This window comes from Stylophora pistillata, chromosome 5 (assembly GCF_964205215.1).
Source record: "Stylophora pistillata chromosome 5, jaStyPist1.2, whole genome shotgun sequence".
In the NCBI taxonomy this organism is placed as follows: domain Eukaryota; kingdom Metazoa; phylum Cnidaria; class Anthozoa; order Scleractinia; family Pocilloporidae; genus Stylophora; species Stylophora pistillata.
In genome coordinates, this window is record NC_142523.1 from 13,198,555 (window position 1) to 13,212,620 (window position 14,066).

The window sequence follows — 14,066 nt, forward strand, 5'->3', positions numbered from 1 at the left end:
AATCAGAAATTTGACTGAGATTTGACTGAGGGATTTGACTGAGATTTTTAATTTCAGTCATAAATTCCAGTCAAATTTTTAGTTAAAATTCTAGTCAAAATTCTTGGCCATTTTAAAATGCCTCAAAATCTCAGTCAAATCTTAGTCAAAATCTCAGTCAAATCTTAGTCAAAATCTCAGTCAAATTTTTGACTGAGTATAAATAAAAAATAAATAAGGGGTGCACGAGGGGCTAACCTCTCGTAGAGGAGCTCGAGGGAACAAGCTCCTCGAGCTCATAACCCAAAGCGTGTCTCATATTGCTTGAGTACTTTGGTCGATTGAAGGATTGGACATAGATCTGTGATTGTATCATAAAATAAAATTGATTTTAAGAAATAAAAAAAATATTTAAATAAAATCTTTACTAAGATAAAAATGAATTCAATAGCAAGCCGTCTTTGGAATACACTCCAAAGAACACTGGGTTATTCAAACCAGAGTGAAGAATCAAACGAATCTGAACCACAAAAATACTGAAAACAATCTGAGAAAAAAGATTGAAGATGTTGTTGACTGGGGAAAGAAAAAGGTTGAAGATTGGGGAAAATGGTTGTAGGGGTTGGTTGCGTCGAGAGATGTGGTTGACGACAAGTTAAAAGATTTCAAAACACACATCAACAAACTATATGAAAAAACAGATCAACACCATTTTAGACTTGTTGAGAGCAAGTCTTCATTGAAAAAGTTTGCAAATCAGTACACAATTGATGGTGTAGAGGGTTTTGCACTGAAGGATTTTTTTCAAGCTGTAAAACCGATTGTAATCAACTTTCTGTTAACGCAGAAGAATATCAAGATGGTGCTCGTTTTAAGGTGTAATATGTCAAAGACAAACGCTGCGACGGGGGAGACTAAGCTACAGCTTGCATATTTTACATCTTTTGTAGAGATTGTCTTTCAAGATACCGAACGAGAAGAGCTTTATCAGAAATGTGTTGACAAAATGATGGAGAGCTTGGCAAAGTTTACAAGAGAGGGAAGCGGTTGGGTTGTACATTCGATTGCGGGGTTGGATTTGCACACGGTGGAATACACTTCTTTGGAAGGCTCTTCATACATTAAGCTATCACCATATCTCGCAAATAAGAAGGCCATCATAAACATGAAGAATGGGGATGATGAATGTTTCAAATGGTGTGTCACGAGAGCGTTGAATCCTGTTCAGAATCATGCTGAGCGTATCACAAAGATTTTGAGAAAGCAGGCAGAAAAATTAAAGTGGGATGGAATTAAGTTTCCGATGGAGGTGAAGAGCATTCACCGTTTTGAAAAGTTGAATCCAGGTATCGCTATCAACGTTTACATGTATGAAGATAGACTCCAACCCTTGAGAGTTAGCAAGATCGAGAAGATTAATACTCATATTGATCTTCTTCACATCTCTGATGGTGAGAAAAAGCATTACTGTCTCATCAAATCATTGAGTCGACTCGTATCAAGTCAATTGTCGAAAAATGGACATAAGAAGTTTATCTGTAGAAGATGTCTCAATTTTTTCGGTTCTCAGAAACTTCTTAACACACACGACGAGTTGTGTCGAGAACATGAGGCTGTGAGAGAGAGGATGCCACCTTCTGAATCTTTTCTCTTTTTCAAAAACCATCACAAAAAGATGGATATGCCGTTCGTCATCTATGCCGATTTTGAATCGATCAACAAACCCTTGCACTCCGTTCAACCGAATCCTAAAGAGTGTTACACTGAAAAGAAGCGACAACATATTCCAGTAAGTTTTTGCTACTATATTAAGTGTTCATTTGACGATAAACACTCAAAAAAGGTTGAGTACACAGCAAAGTCTGAAGATGAAGATGTTGCACAGATATTTGTCAACATGCTTGAAGAAGAGGTAAAAGCGATATACAAAAATCATCCTCCAAAAAAGATGATCTTCACAGACGGTGATGCTAAAATCTTTGAAAAAGCAACGTGTTGTTGGATATGCGAAGAAGATTTCATGGCGGGAGAGGAAAAAGTTCGTGATCATTGTCATTATACAGGTAAATTTCGAGGGGCTGCACATGACGAATGCAACCTGAAATTCCGACGACCAAAATTCACACCCGTCATCTTTCACAACTTGGCAAACTATGACGCTCATCTCTTTGTGAGAAATCTCGGCGTCTCAGAGGGAAACATTGATTGCATACCAAACAATGAAGAAAAATATATCAGCTTCACAAAACATATTGTGGTTGATAGATTTTTCGATAAAAAGAAAGACAAAGACGTTGAGGTCAAGAGAGAGTTGAGATTTATCGATAGCTTCAAATTCATGCCTTCCAAGCTTGACGAGCTTGTTAACAACCTTGCTAAAAAGGGTGAGTCTTTTTTTCAAAATACAGGAAAATATTATCATGGAGAGAAGCTTAAACTGTTGATGAGAAAGGGTGTTTATCCTTATGAATGGATGGATTCTATATACAAGCTTGATGAGACTGAGCTTCCACCGAGATCTTGTCATTATTCTACTCTCAGTGGAGAAGGAATATCAGATGAAGCTGATGAACATAGACACAAAGTATGGAAAACATTTGGAATGAAGATATTCAGAGACTATCACAATCTTTACAATCGAAGTGATGTTCTTTTGCTCGCCGATGTTTTTGAGAACTTTCGAAAGGTTTGCAAGGAGAACTACAATCTCGATCCTTGTTGGTACTACACCGCACCGGGGTTGGCTTGGGATGCTTGTCTCAAACTGACTAAAATAGAGCTTGAGTTGTTGAGTGATATAAACATGTTGCATATGTTTGAGAAAGGTATTCGTGGCGGTATCTCAATGATTCCAACACGACACTCAAAAGCCAACAATAAATACATGGGAGAGAGGTTTGATAAGAGCGAACCTTCAAAGTTCATCACGTATCTCGATGCAAACAACCTCTACGGTTGGGCGATGAGTAAGAATCTACCGACAGGTGGTTTTGAATGGGTTGATGAAAAAGACTTTGGGGGGTGGGAGAATTTTCCCTGCATTCTTGAGGTTGATATACTCCCCATGGAGAAAGATTTATACGATCACTTCAACCACTACCCTCTCGCTCCTGAGAATCTGTTGGTTAATAAAGTGAAAAAGCTGCTATGTACCTTTTATGGTAAAAAGAAGTACATCATACACCATGAGACTCTGAAGCTTTACAAATCTCTTGGAATAAAGATTGGAAAGATTCACCGCGTCATCAGATTTGAAGAAAGTCCTTGGATGAAAAAGTATATCGATCTCAACACATCTTTGAGAGCCAAGGCCGATAACGATTTTGAGAAAGATTTTTTCAAACGCATGAACAACTCTGTATATGGCAAGACGATGGAGATCATTCGGAAACGAGTCGATATAAGACTTGTCAACTCAGAAGGTAAGGCGAAGAAGTTGGCAAATAAAGTGAACTTCAAACATTGCACCATATTTTCCGAGAATCTCTGCGCGTTTCATATGGGAAAGACACAAATTTACTTTAACAAACCTGTCTATCTCGGAATGTGTATCCTCGATCTCAGCAAGACTCTGATGTACGACTTTCATTACAATTACATCAAACCAAAATACGGAGACAGAGCAAAGCTTCTTTTCACCGATACAGACAGTCTCTGCTATGAGATTCAGACTGAAAATTTTTATAAAGATATTATCGATGACGTGGATCGTCTGTTTGACACGAGCAGCATTCCGAAAGATCATCCGTCTGGAATACCGAGTGGGTAAACGAGAAAGTTATTGGAATGTTCAAGGATGAGGCTGGTGGAAAGATCATTGAAGAGTTTGTTGGTCTGAGAGCGAAGCTTTACAGCTACAAAATGTTTGATGATGGAAAAGAAAAGAAAAAGTGTAAGGGAGTGAAGAAAGGAGTGGTGGAGAACACTATAAAAATGGAAAACTATAAAGCGTGTCTGTTTTATGGAGAAAAACAACACCGGAAGAGGACCACGTTACGTAGTCGAAAGCATGAAATTTACACAGAAGAGATCAACAAAGTTGCTCTGAGTGCAGATGATGACAAGCGAATAATTCTTCCAGACAGAGTAAACACACATGCAATGGGATATGAATGAATGAATGAATAAATGAATGAATGAAAAAAAAATTAATAAATTTAACTTGAGTAATCTATAACCCACCAGGATTATAGATTGATTACTATTCAAAACTAATTATGTATTTCACACAACCAATATCTATTGTTTTCTTCATCTCTTCTTTTTTTCCAAGAATTTTCATACCAAATTTTCCAGGGTTTATGTTAAAATGTTTTGCAGCAGCATACATTGAGGGAAAAACGAGTTCTTTCACTTTCACTTTTACCTCATCGTCATCAGAATCTTCGACAAGTTCTCGAAGTATCACTTTTCTCTTTGCAACTCTTTTCTTTTTAACCGGTGGGTTTTTGATTTGTTCAATCAATTCTTTTCTCTTCAGGTTGTAACGACCCACCAAACCGATCTCTCTCGCTCTTTTCAAGAGCTCAGTATTTGAAAGCGACTCGAGTTCGTCTAATTTTGGTGGGCTTTTTATAAACTCTATGAGTTTTGCTTTATTAAAAGTGTGATATCTTCTTAGACCCATATTTTTTGCTTGTTTAAAAAGTTGTTTTCTTGTTAGATTGTCAAGGTTTTCGTTATTTTCAATATCATTCATTTAAATGATTTTTTTTTGTCTTTAAATCTCTTTAAGATCTTTTTCATCAATCCATGAGTTGAATTTTTCTGGATAGCCACCCCACTTTACAAGAGCTTTTCCTTTACTCCTTCGAATAACCTTTTCAATGCGGAAAACCTCTTGCTTTGCTCTCAACATCTCCTGTTCGTAAAATGAACCTTTGATCTCTTCTTCGAGCAGATCCTTCAACTTGTAAGTGATCGGGTCGGAATATTGAATCTGATCAACGATGAAAATCTCCTCTGTCCAATTCGGAGTAAAACCTTTATCGAACACTTTTCGCTTGAATTTGGAGATTCGAACGTGATCACCGACCGCAAACTTTGGCTTCAAAGGGGAGCTCGAGAGGGCATGCCCTCTCGAATAGAGTTTCAGAAAGACAGCATTCTCATTCTTTTTCTTTGAAGCCTCTGTCGGTGTCATACCGATTGAGCTATGTTTTCGATTGTTGTACTTTTCGACAATCTTTGGCAGAATATCGAGATACTGTGTATTGTTCTGAATGGTAAATTGCTTCCACATATTCGTTTTGATCGTTCGATTCCACCTCTCACAGACAGACGATTTCTCCTCATTTTCTGTCGAGTACATCTCAACACCATTAGCTTTCATCAAATCTTTAACATGACTGTTGTAATACTCCGATCCTTTATCAACCCAGAGCCTCTTCGGCACCCGCCCCTCGGTAAATATCTTTTCGAAACCCTCCGCTACACTCTCACCCTTTTTATTCTTCAACGGAACGATCCAGCCGTATTTGCTAAAGACATCCAAAACCATCAACAGATAACGATAACCTTTATTCCACTTTGCAAACTTTTGCATCTCCACCAAATCGGAGCACCAAATCTCATCGATTCCGTTGACAATAACGCTTCGTTTTCTAAAGTTTCGTCTCACCGGTCTGTGCAACTCATCTGCCAATTCTTCTTGCCACTTCGAGGGGCTAGCCCCTCGAGCTCCCCTTTTATGGGGGCTTACCTCTCGAACTTTTTTTTTCCCACACCCAGACCCAACTTCTGCTTTGTGTTGATAATGTTTCTGGCAGCCCAATGACCCCACTGTCTCTCACCCGCCGGAATCGCATCGAGAGCTTTAACCATCTTACGATCGGCCACATTCTTACACTTCTTTGGGTTCTTCCTATTCGCACAGACGCTGTAATCAACATCGTGTTGCATAGCGACAGCGTCTGTCGGGCCTGTCGGTTTATCAAAAATCTCGAGAATCTTCCCTGTATTTGGATCGTATCGAACCTGTTGCTCAAGATTGTTGTACGGCCCCGTATACTTGTGACCTGGAAGAGTCCAACCGGATTTCGGTTTCGGTAGTTTTCCAATGGCTTTGTGAATATCAAAGGACCCGCCTTCGTAAAGCGGATGTGTCGGATCATTGACGCCGTCGGGGGCGTACATTGACATTGGCAACACTTGATTAACATCGAAAGACCCTCCCTCTCGAAGGGGAGCTCGAGGGGCTGGCCCCCTCGAAACACTTCCTCCACTTATCTTTTTACTCAAATCATTGGTAAAACTGTCAATAACCTGATTAACATATTTATCGGCCGTCTTTTTGAACTTGTTCTTTGCAAAATCCGATTTGACAGCTCTCGCAACACCTTGCTGAGCCATATTTGCCAATCCTTTCAAAGCCATCTCACCCAAAGAATAACTGTTTCCTACATCAAACAATGATCCGCCCTCGTTTTTTTTTCCTCCCGAAAAAGTCACTTTTGTGATGCCACACTCTGCACATGTTGATTTGATCATCGGTCGACCGTTTTTCGCAACCTCATGCCTCTCACTTCCAGGCACGGACTCAGTCTTTTTTCTCTGTTTAACGCAATAACTCTTCATTTTATAATATCCACATATTATAAAAAAAATTTTTTAGTCTTCATGCTCGATAGTCCCTTGTATTTCTTCAATAAAATTTTTGCGGCATGTTTTTTTCACGTTGTCGATAAAAAGAAAGTCGAATGGTTTAAGTCTTGAGAACGAATCTACATCAAAACTGTTATCATCAGCGATAATTTTGCGATGACGCTTTTGTACAGGCGCGTACACAATCAAATGAGAGCAGTTTAATCTGATGGTGGCAGGAGTCCTGTAATAAGATTGACTCAGATAAATCGGTGAAATCAAATGATGTCTGCCGTCAATAAAGTGATTCAAGATCTTTTCCTGCACGTTTTTAGGAGCAGCGAGGAGATCATCAAAAATAACAACTTTTCTGTTTCCTTCTGGATACTCAGCCGTGTCAAGAATCTCATCGGGGTTCATTATGTGCAAAATATCACATCCAAATTTCTGTGAGTGTCGATGCATAGTCTTTTGCAAATCTTGATACATCTCTTGATGAGGATTTTTTGTGTAAAGGTAAATCTGATCGTAAATGACCAACGGCTTTCTCAAAATATTCATGAGTATGTTTGTCTTTCCACTTCCACTGGGACCCGCTATCAACATTCTGTACTCTTCATCAAGAAAGTCAACGCCGGGTACTCTTCTCTTTCGATTTTCGTTTGAACGGTGTGTTGTGAAATTTATAATATCAACCATTTTGCTTATTGTAAATATTTTTTTTAACTTGTCAACAAAAGTAGTATATGCAAAATCGAAAGTCGATACTTATTTTTGGAGATAAGTGTTATCAATGCAAAAGCGAAAGTGACACTTATCTTTGGAGATAAGTGTTATCAATGCAAAAGCGAAAGTGACACTTATCTTTGGAAATAATTGTTATCAATGCAAAAGCGAAAGTGACACTTATCTTTGGAAATAAGTGTTACGTTGTAGGGGCATAGCATGGAAAGCCTCCCCGTCTTTTCTAACCATGATATACACGCATACAGGTATCCCCACTTATTATAAAAATCGCGATGTATATTTATATGAATCGAGTTGTACAATCCATCCCATGTGGGAGCTTTTTTTGTACTCTACCTCTCGTAGGGTGCGCACGCACCTTACGATACAAAAAATTATTCAAAAAAATATTGACTACTAACAAATATTCACACAAGACATGAATGTCAATGCGTTTAAAAGAAACCTTAACCTCAAACTTGAAAAAAATCACAAGAGGTCAGAAATCAAAAAGACAGTGCAAGATTATAATGATGCCAAGCAAGGTCTTGAACTCGAACGTGAAGAAGTATTCAAACCGATTGTGAAAGAGGTCAAACAGGTTAAAGAGACAATAGATGATAAGCAAGACAAAATGATTCAACAATTGCAGGAGAATCAAAAAGCTCTCACTCACGATCTATCTTTTCTCAAAGAGCTCGATACTTTTGAAAGTCCACCCGATTCTCCCACCGCTCTAACCGATGTAGCGCTTGAACCACCACCTAAAGCTAAAATAAAAGTGCCCAATCCAGAGATCGGTTTTAGCCAAGACGAACTCAATTATATTCAAAACAGCGGCTTTCCCACGCCTAATGAAGCATTCAAAAAAATACTTGATGAGGATTTTGATCATGATAGACTGTACAATGATGTGGTCAATCGAATCAAAAGAGCAAATCATAAAAAGGCCGGTTATTCGAAGAATGCTGAAAAAAATAAGGATAAAATAGATGATATCGTGCGTCAAGTCGATACACTGAGAAAATATATTGACCGCATAAATCTGCTTGCGGGTGGTGATAAAATTTTCGTCACGCAAGAGGGTAAGGGTCACACGGATCGCAAGGGTCACAAGAACCGCAAGCGTAAATATACACAGAGGAAGCGAAATGCTTACAAGATTGATAGCAAAGGACAGTACGGTGGTCTCTTGATAAACCCCACGCGATTAATAAATGAAATGGTGGTCGAAGCGTGTGATCCTTCGACCGGCGCTGTTGTTTATGAAAGACAGGGTGACAAAGGGATCGTTGATCTGTTGAAGAAGAGATGTAATCCCAAAGGACAGTATTCGTCAAAGGCGATTCAAATATTCAAAGATTTGAACAAACTCGCAAACATTCCCATGCATAAATCGTCTGGAAAAGCAAAACTGACAGGAGGTGCCATTTTCTCTGATTTCAAAGATTTGAAAGACAGACTCATTAAATTAACAGGGAGTATCGATGCCGGTAATTCAAGTATTCAGTTGAGGAATGAAGCTATTCTTGGTTTTCACCCACGTGACCTATACCTTGACAACGGTTGCTACGCCGCCATATTGGTGTCGTATTATTCAAACATTTCGCGTGTTATCAAAGCTTTAGAAATATTCTTCATCATGGTTCATTGTATTATGGTTCATTGTTTTCATAATAGTGGAAAGACGAAAGGTATAGGGTTTTATAGGATTCCAGTTGTAGTCACTAACCAAGGAGAAAAAGCAGAAGAGCTAAGCAGAGAACGAAGAGAAAGATGGATCGCCGCCATTAGCCGCGACGACATCACTTCGAAGGATGTCCTCAGTAATGAAAGAGTCTGTGGACGACATTTCGTGTCAGGACAATCTGCAAAACCCTGGGATAAGTACAACGTCGACTGGGTTCCTACTTTGAATCTCGGGAAGACAAAATATCAACAGGAAAACCACGACATTAAAGAGGCAAGAGCTAAACGAGCGAAGGAACGCCGCAAAAGATCACTCGAGCGTCAAGAACGCGAGGCAGCTGAGAAACGAAAGAAAATCGATGTCAGTGGCCTTCCCGTCCGTGATGTGGATTTCAGTGATCCTAAAGAAGGATCATCCAAGGAAATTGATTCTTCTGAGGATATTTTTGATCACGATTGCGCATTTCAAGACCACACTTGCTCACCTCTCGTTGACAGTTCAACTCAAACCCAAGTTGATGTATCTGAAGTTATGACTCAAACCGAAGAGTTTGAATACCTTTTCAAAGAATCCTATAAGCCAATTGATCGAGATTTTTTTGATTCTGATGAAAAAGTTCGCTTTTATTCTGGACGGCCTTCAATGGATATCTTAATGACCGTCCTTGACTTTGTGTCACCCCACATCAAACGAAGAACCCAAAAACTTAGCCTTTTCCAGGAAATGATTATCGTGTTGATGAAACTGAGACTGAATATGCCTTATCAAGACTTAGCCTATCGTTTTCAAGTATCTGTGACAACAATATCAAGAATATTTTCATCATGGTTACCAGTGATGGATCAGCATTTGTCCCCACTAATTTACTGGCCTGAAAGACACCAGCTATGGAAGACAATGCCTCTTTGTTTCCAACAAGCCTTTGGAACCAAAGTCACTGTTGTTATTGACTGTTTTGAGATTTTTATTGATAAGCCTACAAACTTGTTAGCTCGAGCTCAGACATTTTCATCCTACAAGCATCACAATACTATCAAAGTACTGATTGGTATTTCTCCCCAAGGAGCTATTTCCTTTGTGTCAGAGGCATGGGGAGGACGTACCTCTGATAAGTTCTTGACAGAAAACTGTGGCATTCTTGAAAAACTTTTGCCAGGTGACATGGTTATGGCAGACCGGGGTTTCACAATCACAGAAAGTGTTGCTCTCAAACAGGCAAGACTTGTGATACCAGCCTACACGAAAGGGAGGGAACAGCTGGATCCTATTGATGTGGAAAAAACAAGAGCTCTAGCAAGTGTACGGATACATGTTGAGAGGGTGATTGGTTTGCTGCGTCGCAAGTATACTATTCTTCAAAGCACACTTCCCACTGATTTCTTGAACAATGACAATGGACAGGATGAAGTACCAATTATTGACAGAATTATTAAAGTATGTTCAGCTCTTGTAAACCTGTGTCCACCCATTGTACCATTTGATTAGCTCCATACTTCATACAGTACTATTATAGTCATATATTGTAGCTAATGAAATGATATGATGGGGTGGAGAATCTGTGTATAATTTAAGAAATATTATAACCCCATGAAAAGAGAGCAAGTGACTGGGAATGAGCACTGTGTAACATTAATAATTTAAGAAAATATACTTCCATTACAAGAAGGATCGACAACAAAGACAACATTTTATTTGTGCTGTGTATATATATTTACAAAAATTATATGAATTAAAATATAAATTATGTTTTCAGGGGGCAGTAAGGACTGTTTATTGAGCACAGCTGCTTAAAATAGCTTGAGTTCATTATTCTTCTTGGATTTTTTTTTTAATGACTGCTACTCTTGAGATTAGCATGAAACAACAAAACAACATTTTTAGTGTTAAATGTATTCAAAAATGTGGAAAAACTTTGATTTCACCAGCTCTCAAACATTGAAGTAAATGTGGTCTCATTCTTGGGATGTCAAACATAAAATCTGAAGGGTTGAGTTCAAACACAAGGCATGTTGCAAATGCTACAGCAAAAACGCCACAGTCACTGCCATTCATTTGTTGCTGCACTGGTACAACTTCAATGCCAACAAAGTTATCTGGTAGCAGATCTTTAACTTGCTGCTCAACTTCATCATCAATAATGTCATTGTACAGACTGTCGTACAAATTAACACATCCTGATGTGCAACCAATAGAACTAATGCACACCCAATGTGAATTACCCGTATGTAAGATTTGAACAAAGTCACTGGTCATAATGTCAAAGTTCCTTACTCTTCCAAGAGTTGGTCTTTGAAAACCCTCAATGAGAGGATTTACTTTCTTGATGCATATTTGTGCTGCCTGTATTATTTTGCAATCCAACCAGCCATCAGGAGATGAGACTATGTCATAGTCATGCTCATCTAGATCTCCAAAAGATGCAATTCTGTTAGCTACACCTTTAGTCACACAGATTATTTCTAAGTCCTCATCACTTTCATATTCATCTCCAGTACAGTATTTATTTGACTCATTTTCATGTAGATCTTCAAAAGATTCAGAAGCTGTTCTGCTTTCAGTCACACAGGGTATTTCTATGTCCTTGTCACTTTCATATTCAGTTCCAGACACAACTGAAGCTGATGGATTATTGACAGTACATGTAGTAGTGGTGGTATAAGAAGAACATGTGGTAGGAATAGTTAATGAAGACTTGTCTGCAGGTTTTTTCTTCACTTTGCAATTTTTGCAGACCCAATATAGCTTGCTGTTATTGGGCATCCTCTTGTAGTTTAGACATTTCAGATGGAAAAATTTCCCACTCTGACATTGACTATGACATTTCAGCAGCTTTTCCCCTACAACAGGTTTAGCTTTGCAAACACAAATGGACTGTAATTTCATTGCTTCATCGAAATCAGGGTTCTTTTGATAATCAGGCTTGATCTTAGTAACTCTCTTGGCTTTCTTACATTCTGGAAGTAACTGGCAGCTTGGACAGTACCATACTTTGGGTAAGGGATCAGATATCCCTAAACATGAGAGGTGAAACTCAATGAATGGGCACTTGGGGTTTTGACAAGGCACTGTGCTTTCTTCTGGTTTGGGTTTTCTGCAGTAGCAAACAGGCTTTATATCACCTGCTGGTACAGGTGCAGCAATTTCATGCTTTCTGGTGTACCATCTTCCTAAGATTTCAGGTAGGATACAAGATCTCCACACTTTGGTGAGTTTTGGAAGAACTGATTCCCAGTGTGAAATGTCCTTGTAAATTCTCTCCAATAAAAACCTTGTTTGATTGTTATTGTCAAAAGAGCACACAACAAAGTCACAATACTGAGAGTCTGTGATAAACAACTGTTGCTGTACTTGAAAAAAGTACTGGTGATTTCTCTTGAGCTGTACCTTTCCATTGACGTTTTCAAGACATGAATTCTTCTTTTCCACATAACTTTCAAGGTCACAGTTTTCAATGTTGTAAGGGCATTTGACTTCTCCACAACCATTCCCACAGCATGAACATGATACCAAAAAATCTGGAGTAGCATTTATCCAGGGGTGCTGTTTATCCACTATCATACCACATTGTTCAACTTTCAGATCTCTGTGAGTCTCTAGCATAGTCTTGGTATAAGCATTCACTGCAGCACTCTCATTCTTACGGCCATGACTGATTGCTTTAGTAGTAACTTTGAACAGATCAGGATATGAGATGGACTTAATTAAGGATTGTGATGGCATAGCAGGGTTAGTATGAGCTACTGCCCAACTCAGAGATGCACCAATGCGCCCAGCTCTGTGCCTGAAAAATGCATTTCCTTTAGCCTGTTCCCTGGTGTCTTGCTCAATTAATTCTACCTGTGATTCTGAAATAGTCAGATCAATATTTTCACACTTTTCTAGGAGTTCTGGATATGACAAGTCAAAATTACATGGATCAAAAAGGTCAGAAATGGTTGGGATACTTCTACTTTTCATGATAAACTGTTCAGAATAGGGTTCAATCAAGCTTAAGGCAACAGGTTTGAACTTGCACTCATTTATTTTGGCAAGGAAATGTTTAAGCTCAGTTCCTCCAGATGTAACCCGTTCTGTCGAGACCTTAGCTTTCTTTGTAGTGCAAGGTGCTGATAAGGAAGGTGGAGAGTTTTCTGATAGTCCCTCAATACAGGCATCTAAGTTATCTTTCAACTTTTTCGCCGACTTGAAGTTGATATCTTTGACCCTAGCATAAGGAACCTCACTCACATATGTCGGTAACAACCACGTGCACTTTACTTGCGTACATGCCAGCGTTTCATTAATTCTCGTTGAAGCTTCGATATGAAATAAAATACTTGCAATATGTGAGCAAGTCTCAGCTAGTCCAGCTTTACAACCAAGGCAGTGGGCTGATAACACGTTTCCCTCCTTATTAGTAATAATCCAAACTGCAAATGGTCGCTCATTCATTCGTTGAGAATGTCTCACCTTTCCGATCACCACGAATTTTTCACCTATGACTTTGCCTTCAACACTGGAAATAAAACCCGACACCATCTGATTGTAGGCCTCCAAGCTTTTGAAAGCTTTGAACTGTTTCTTTGTGTAATAACTCGTATCGATAACCAAATAGCACAGGAGATCTGTAGCTTCTATGGGTGGTAAACATTGTGGATCTAACTTTGCGTAGATCAATGTAGCGGGATCGATCCCCACGAGTGATATTTTTTCTAAATACCTTTGTTTAACATGTGGCTCTAGTCTTTTAACATAGTCGCTTAAAGGTATATTGCAAATATCTTCCTTTTTTTCTTCCTTTTTGATGTTTTCAGAAATTTTGTCCAAATCACGCGACATACTTTTAAAGAATCATGCACCAAAACACTGCATTTTGACATATGCTAATAAGCTTTTGCGACACCAATATGGCGGACGCCTAATTTGCATATGCTGTGACGTCACGTGAAAACCAAGAATAGAAATATTGGATCACCTCCTCAAAAAGAAAAAAATTTCAAAAGAATATTATGTTGCCTATATACAAAAACATTTATAATGGAGAGACTTTTGGAATTGACAGAGAAACAAGTATATACAACACCTATATATCTCGACTCATTGACTTACG

General features: G+C 38.8%; 4 protein-coding genes across 4 annotated transcripts in view; 2 read left to right on the forward strand and 2 right to left on the reverse strand.

The window, feature by feature from the left end:
* The window catches only part of LOC111324855 (orexin receptor type 2-like), a 54,586-nt gene that overhangs the window by 23,238 nt on the left and 17,282 nt on the right, over positions 1–14,066 (reverse strand). The gene's annotated exons all lie outside the window — the stretch shown is intronic.
* LOC111324871 (uncharacterized) lies at positions 863–3,748 on the forward strand. Its single transcript, XM_022928540.1, has one exon. The coding sequence runs from the start codon at positions 863–865 to the stop codon at positions 3,746–3,748; it is 2,886 nt and encodes a 961-aa protein (XP_022784275.1).
* On the forward strand, positions 8,813–10,661 carry LOC111343490 (uncharacterized). The gene has a single exon (XM_022950678.2). It carries the CDS (start codon positions 8,930–8,932, stop codon positions 10,460–10,462), a length of 1,533 nt encoding a protein of 510 aa, XP_022806413.2. The 5' UTR covers positions 8,813–8,929; the 3' UTR covers positions 10,463–10,661.
* On the reverse strand, positions 10,871–13,914 carry LOC148730362 (uncharacterized). Its single transcript, XM_088760907.1, has one exon. The coding sequence runs from the start codon at positions 13,793–13,795 to the stop codon at positions 10,871–10,873; it is 2,925 nt and encodes a 974-aa protein (XP_088617033.1). The 5' UTR covers positions 13,796–13,914.

Bases quoted from the DNA above. Each gene is read 5' to 3' on its own strand.
- LOC111324871 (XM_022928540.1), top strand. From the start codon at position 863: ATGTCAAAGACAAACGCTGCGACGGGGGAGACTAAGCTACAGCTTGCA.
- LOC111343490 (XM_022950678.2), top strand. From the start codon at position 8,930: ATGGTTCATTGTATTATGGTTCATTGTTTTCATAATAGTGGAAAGACG.
- LOC148730362 (XM_088760907.1), bottom strand. From the start codon at position 13,795: ATGTCGCGTGATTTGGACAAAATTTCTGAAAACATCAAAAAGGAAGAA.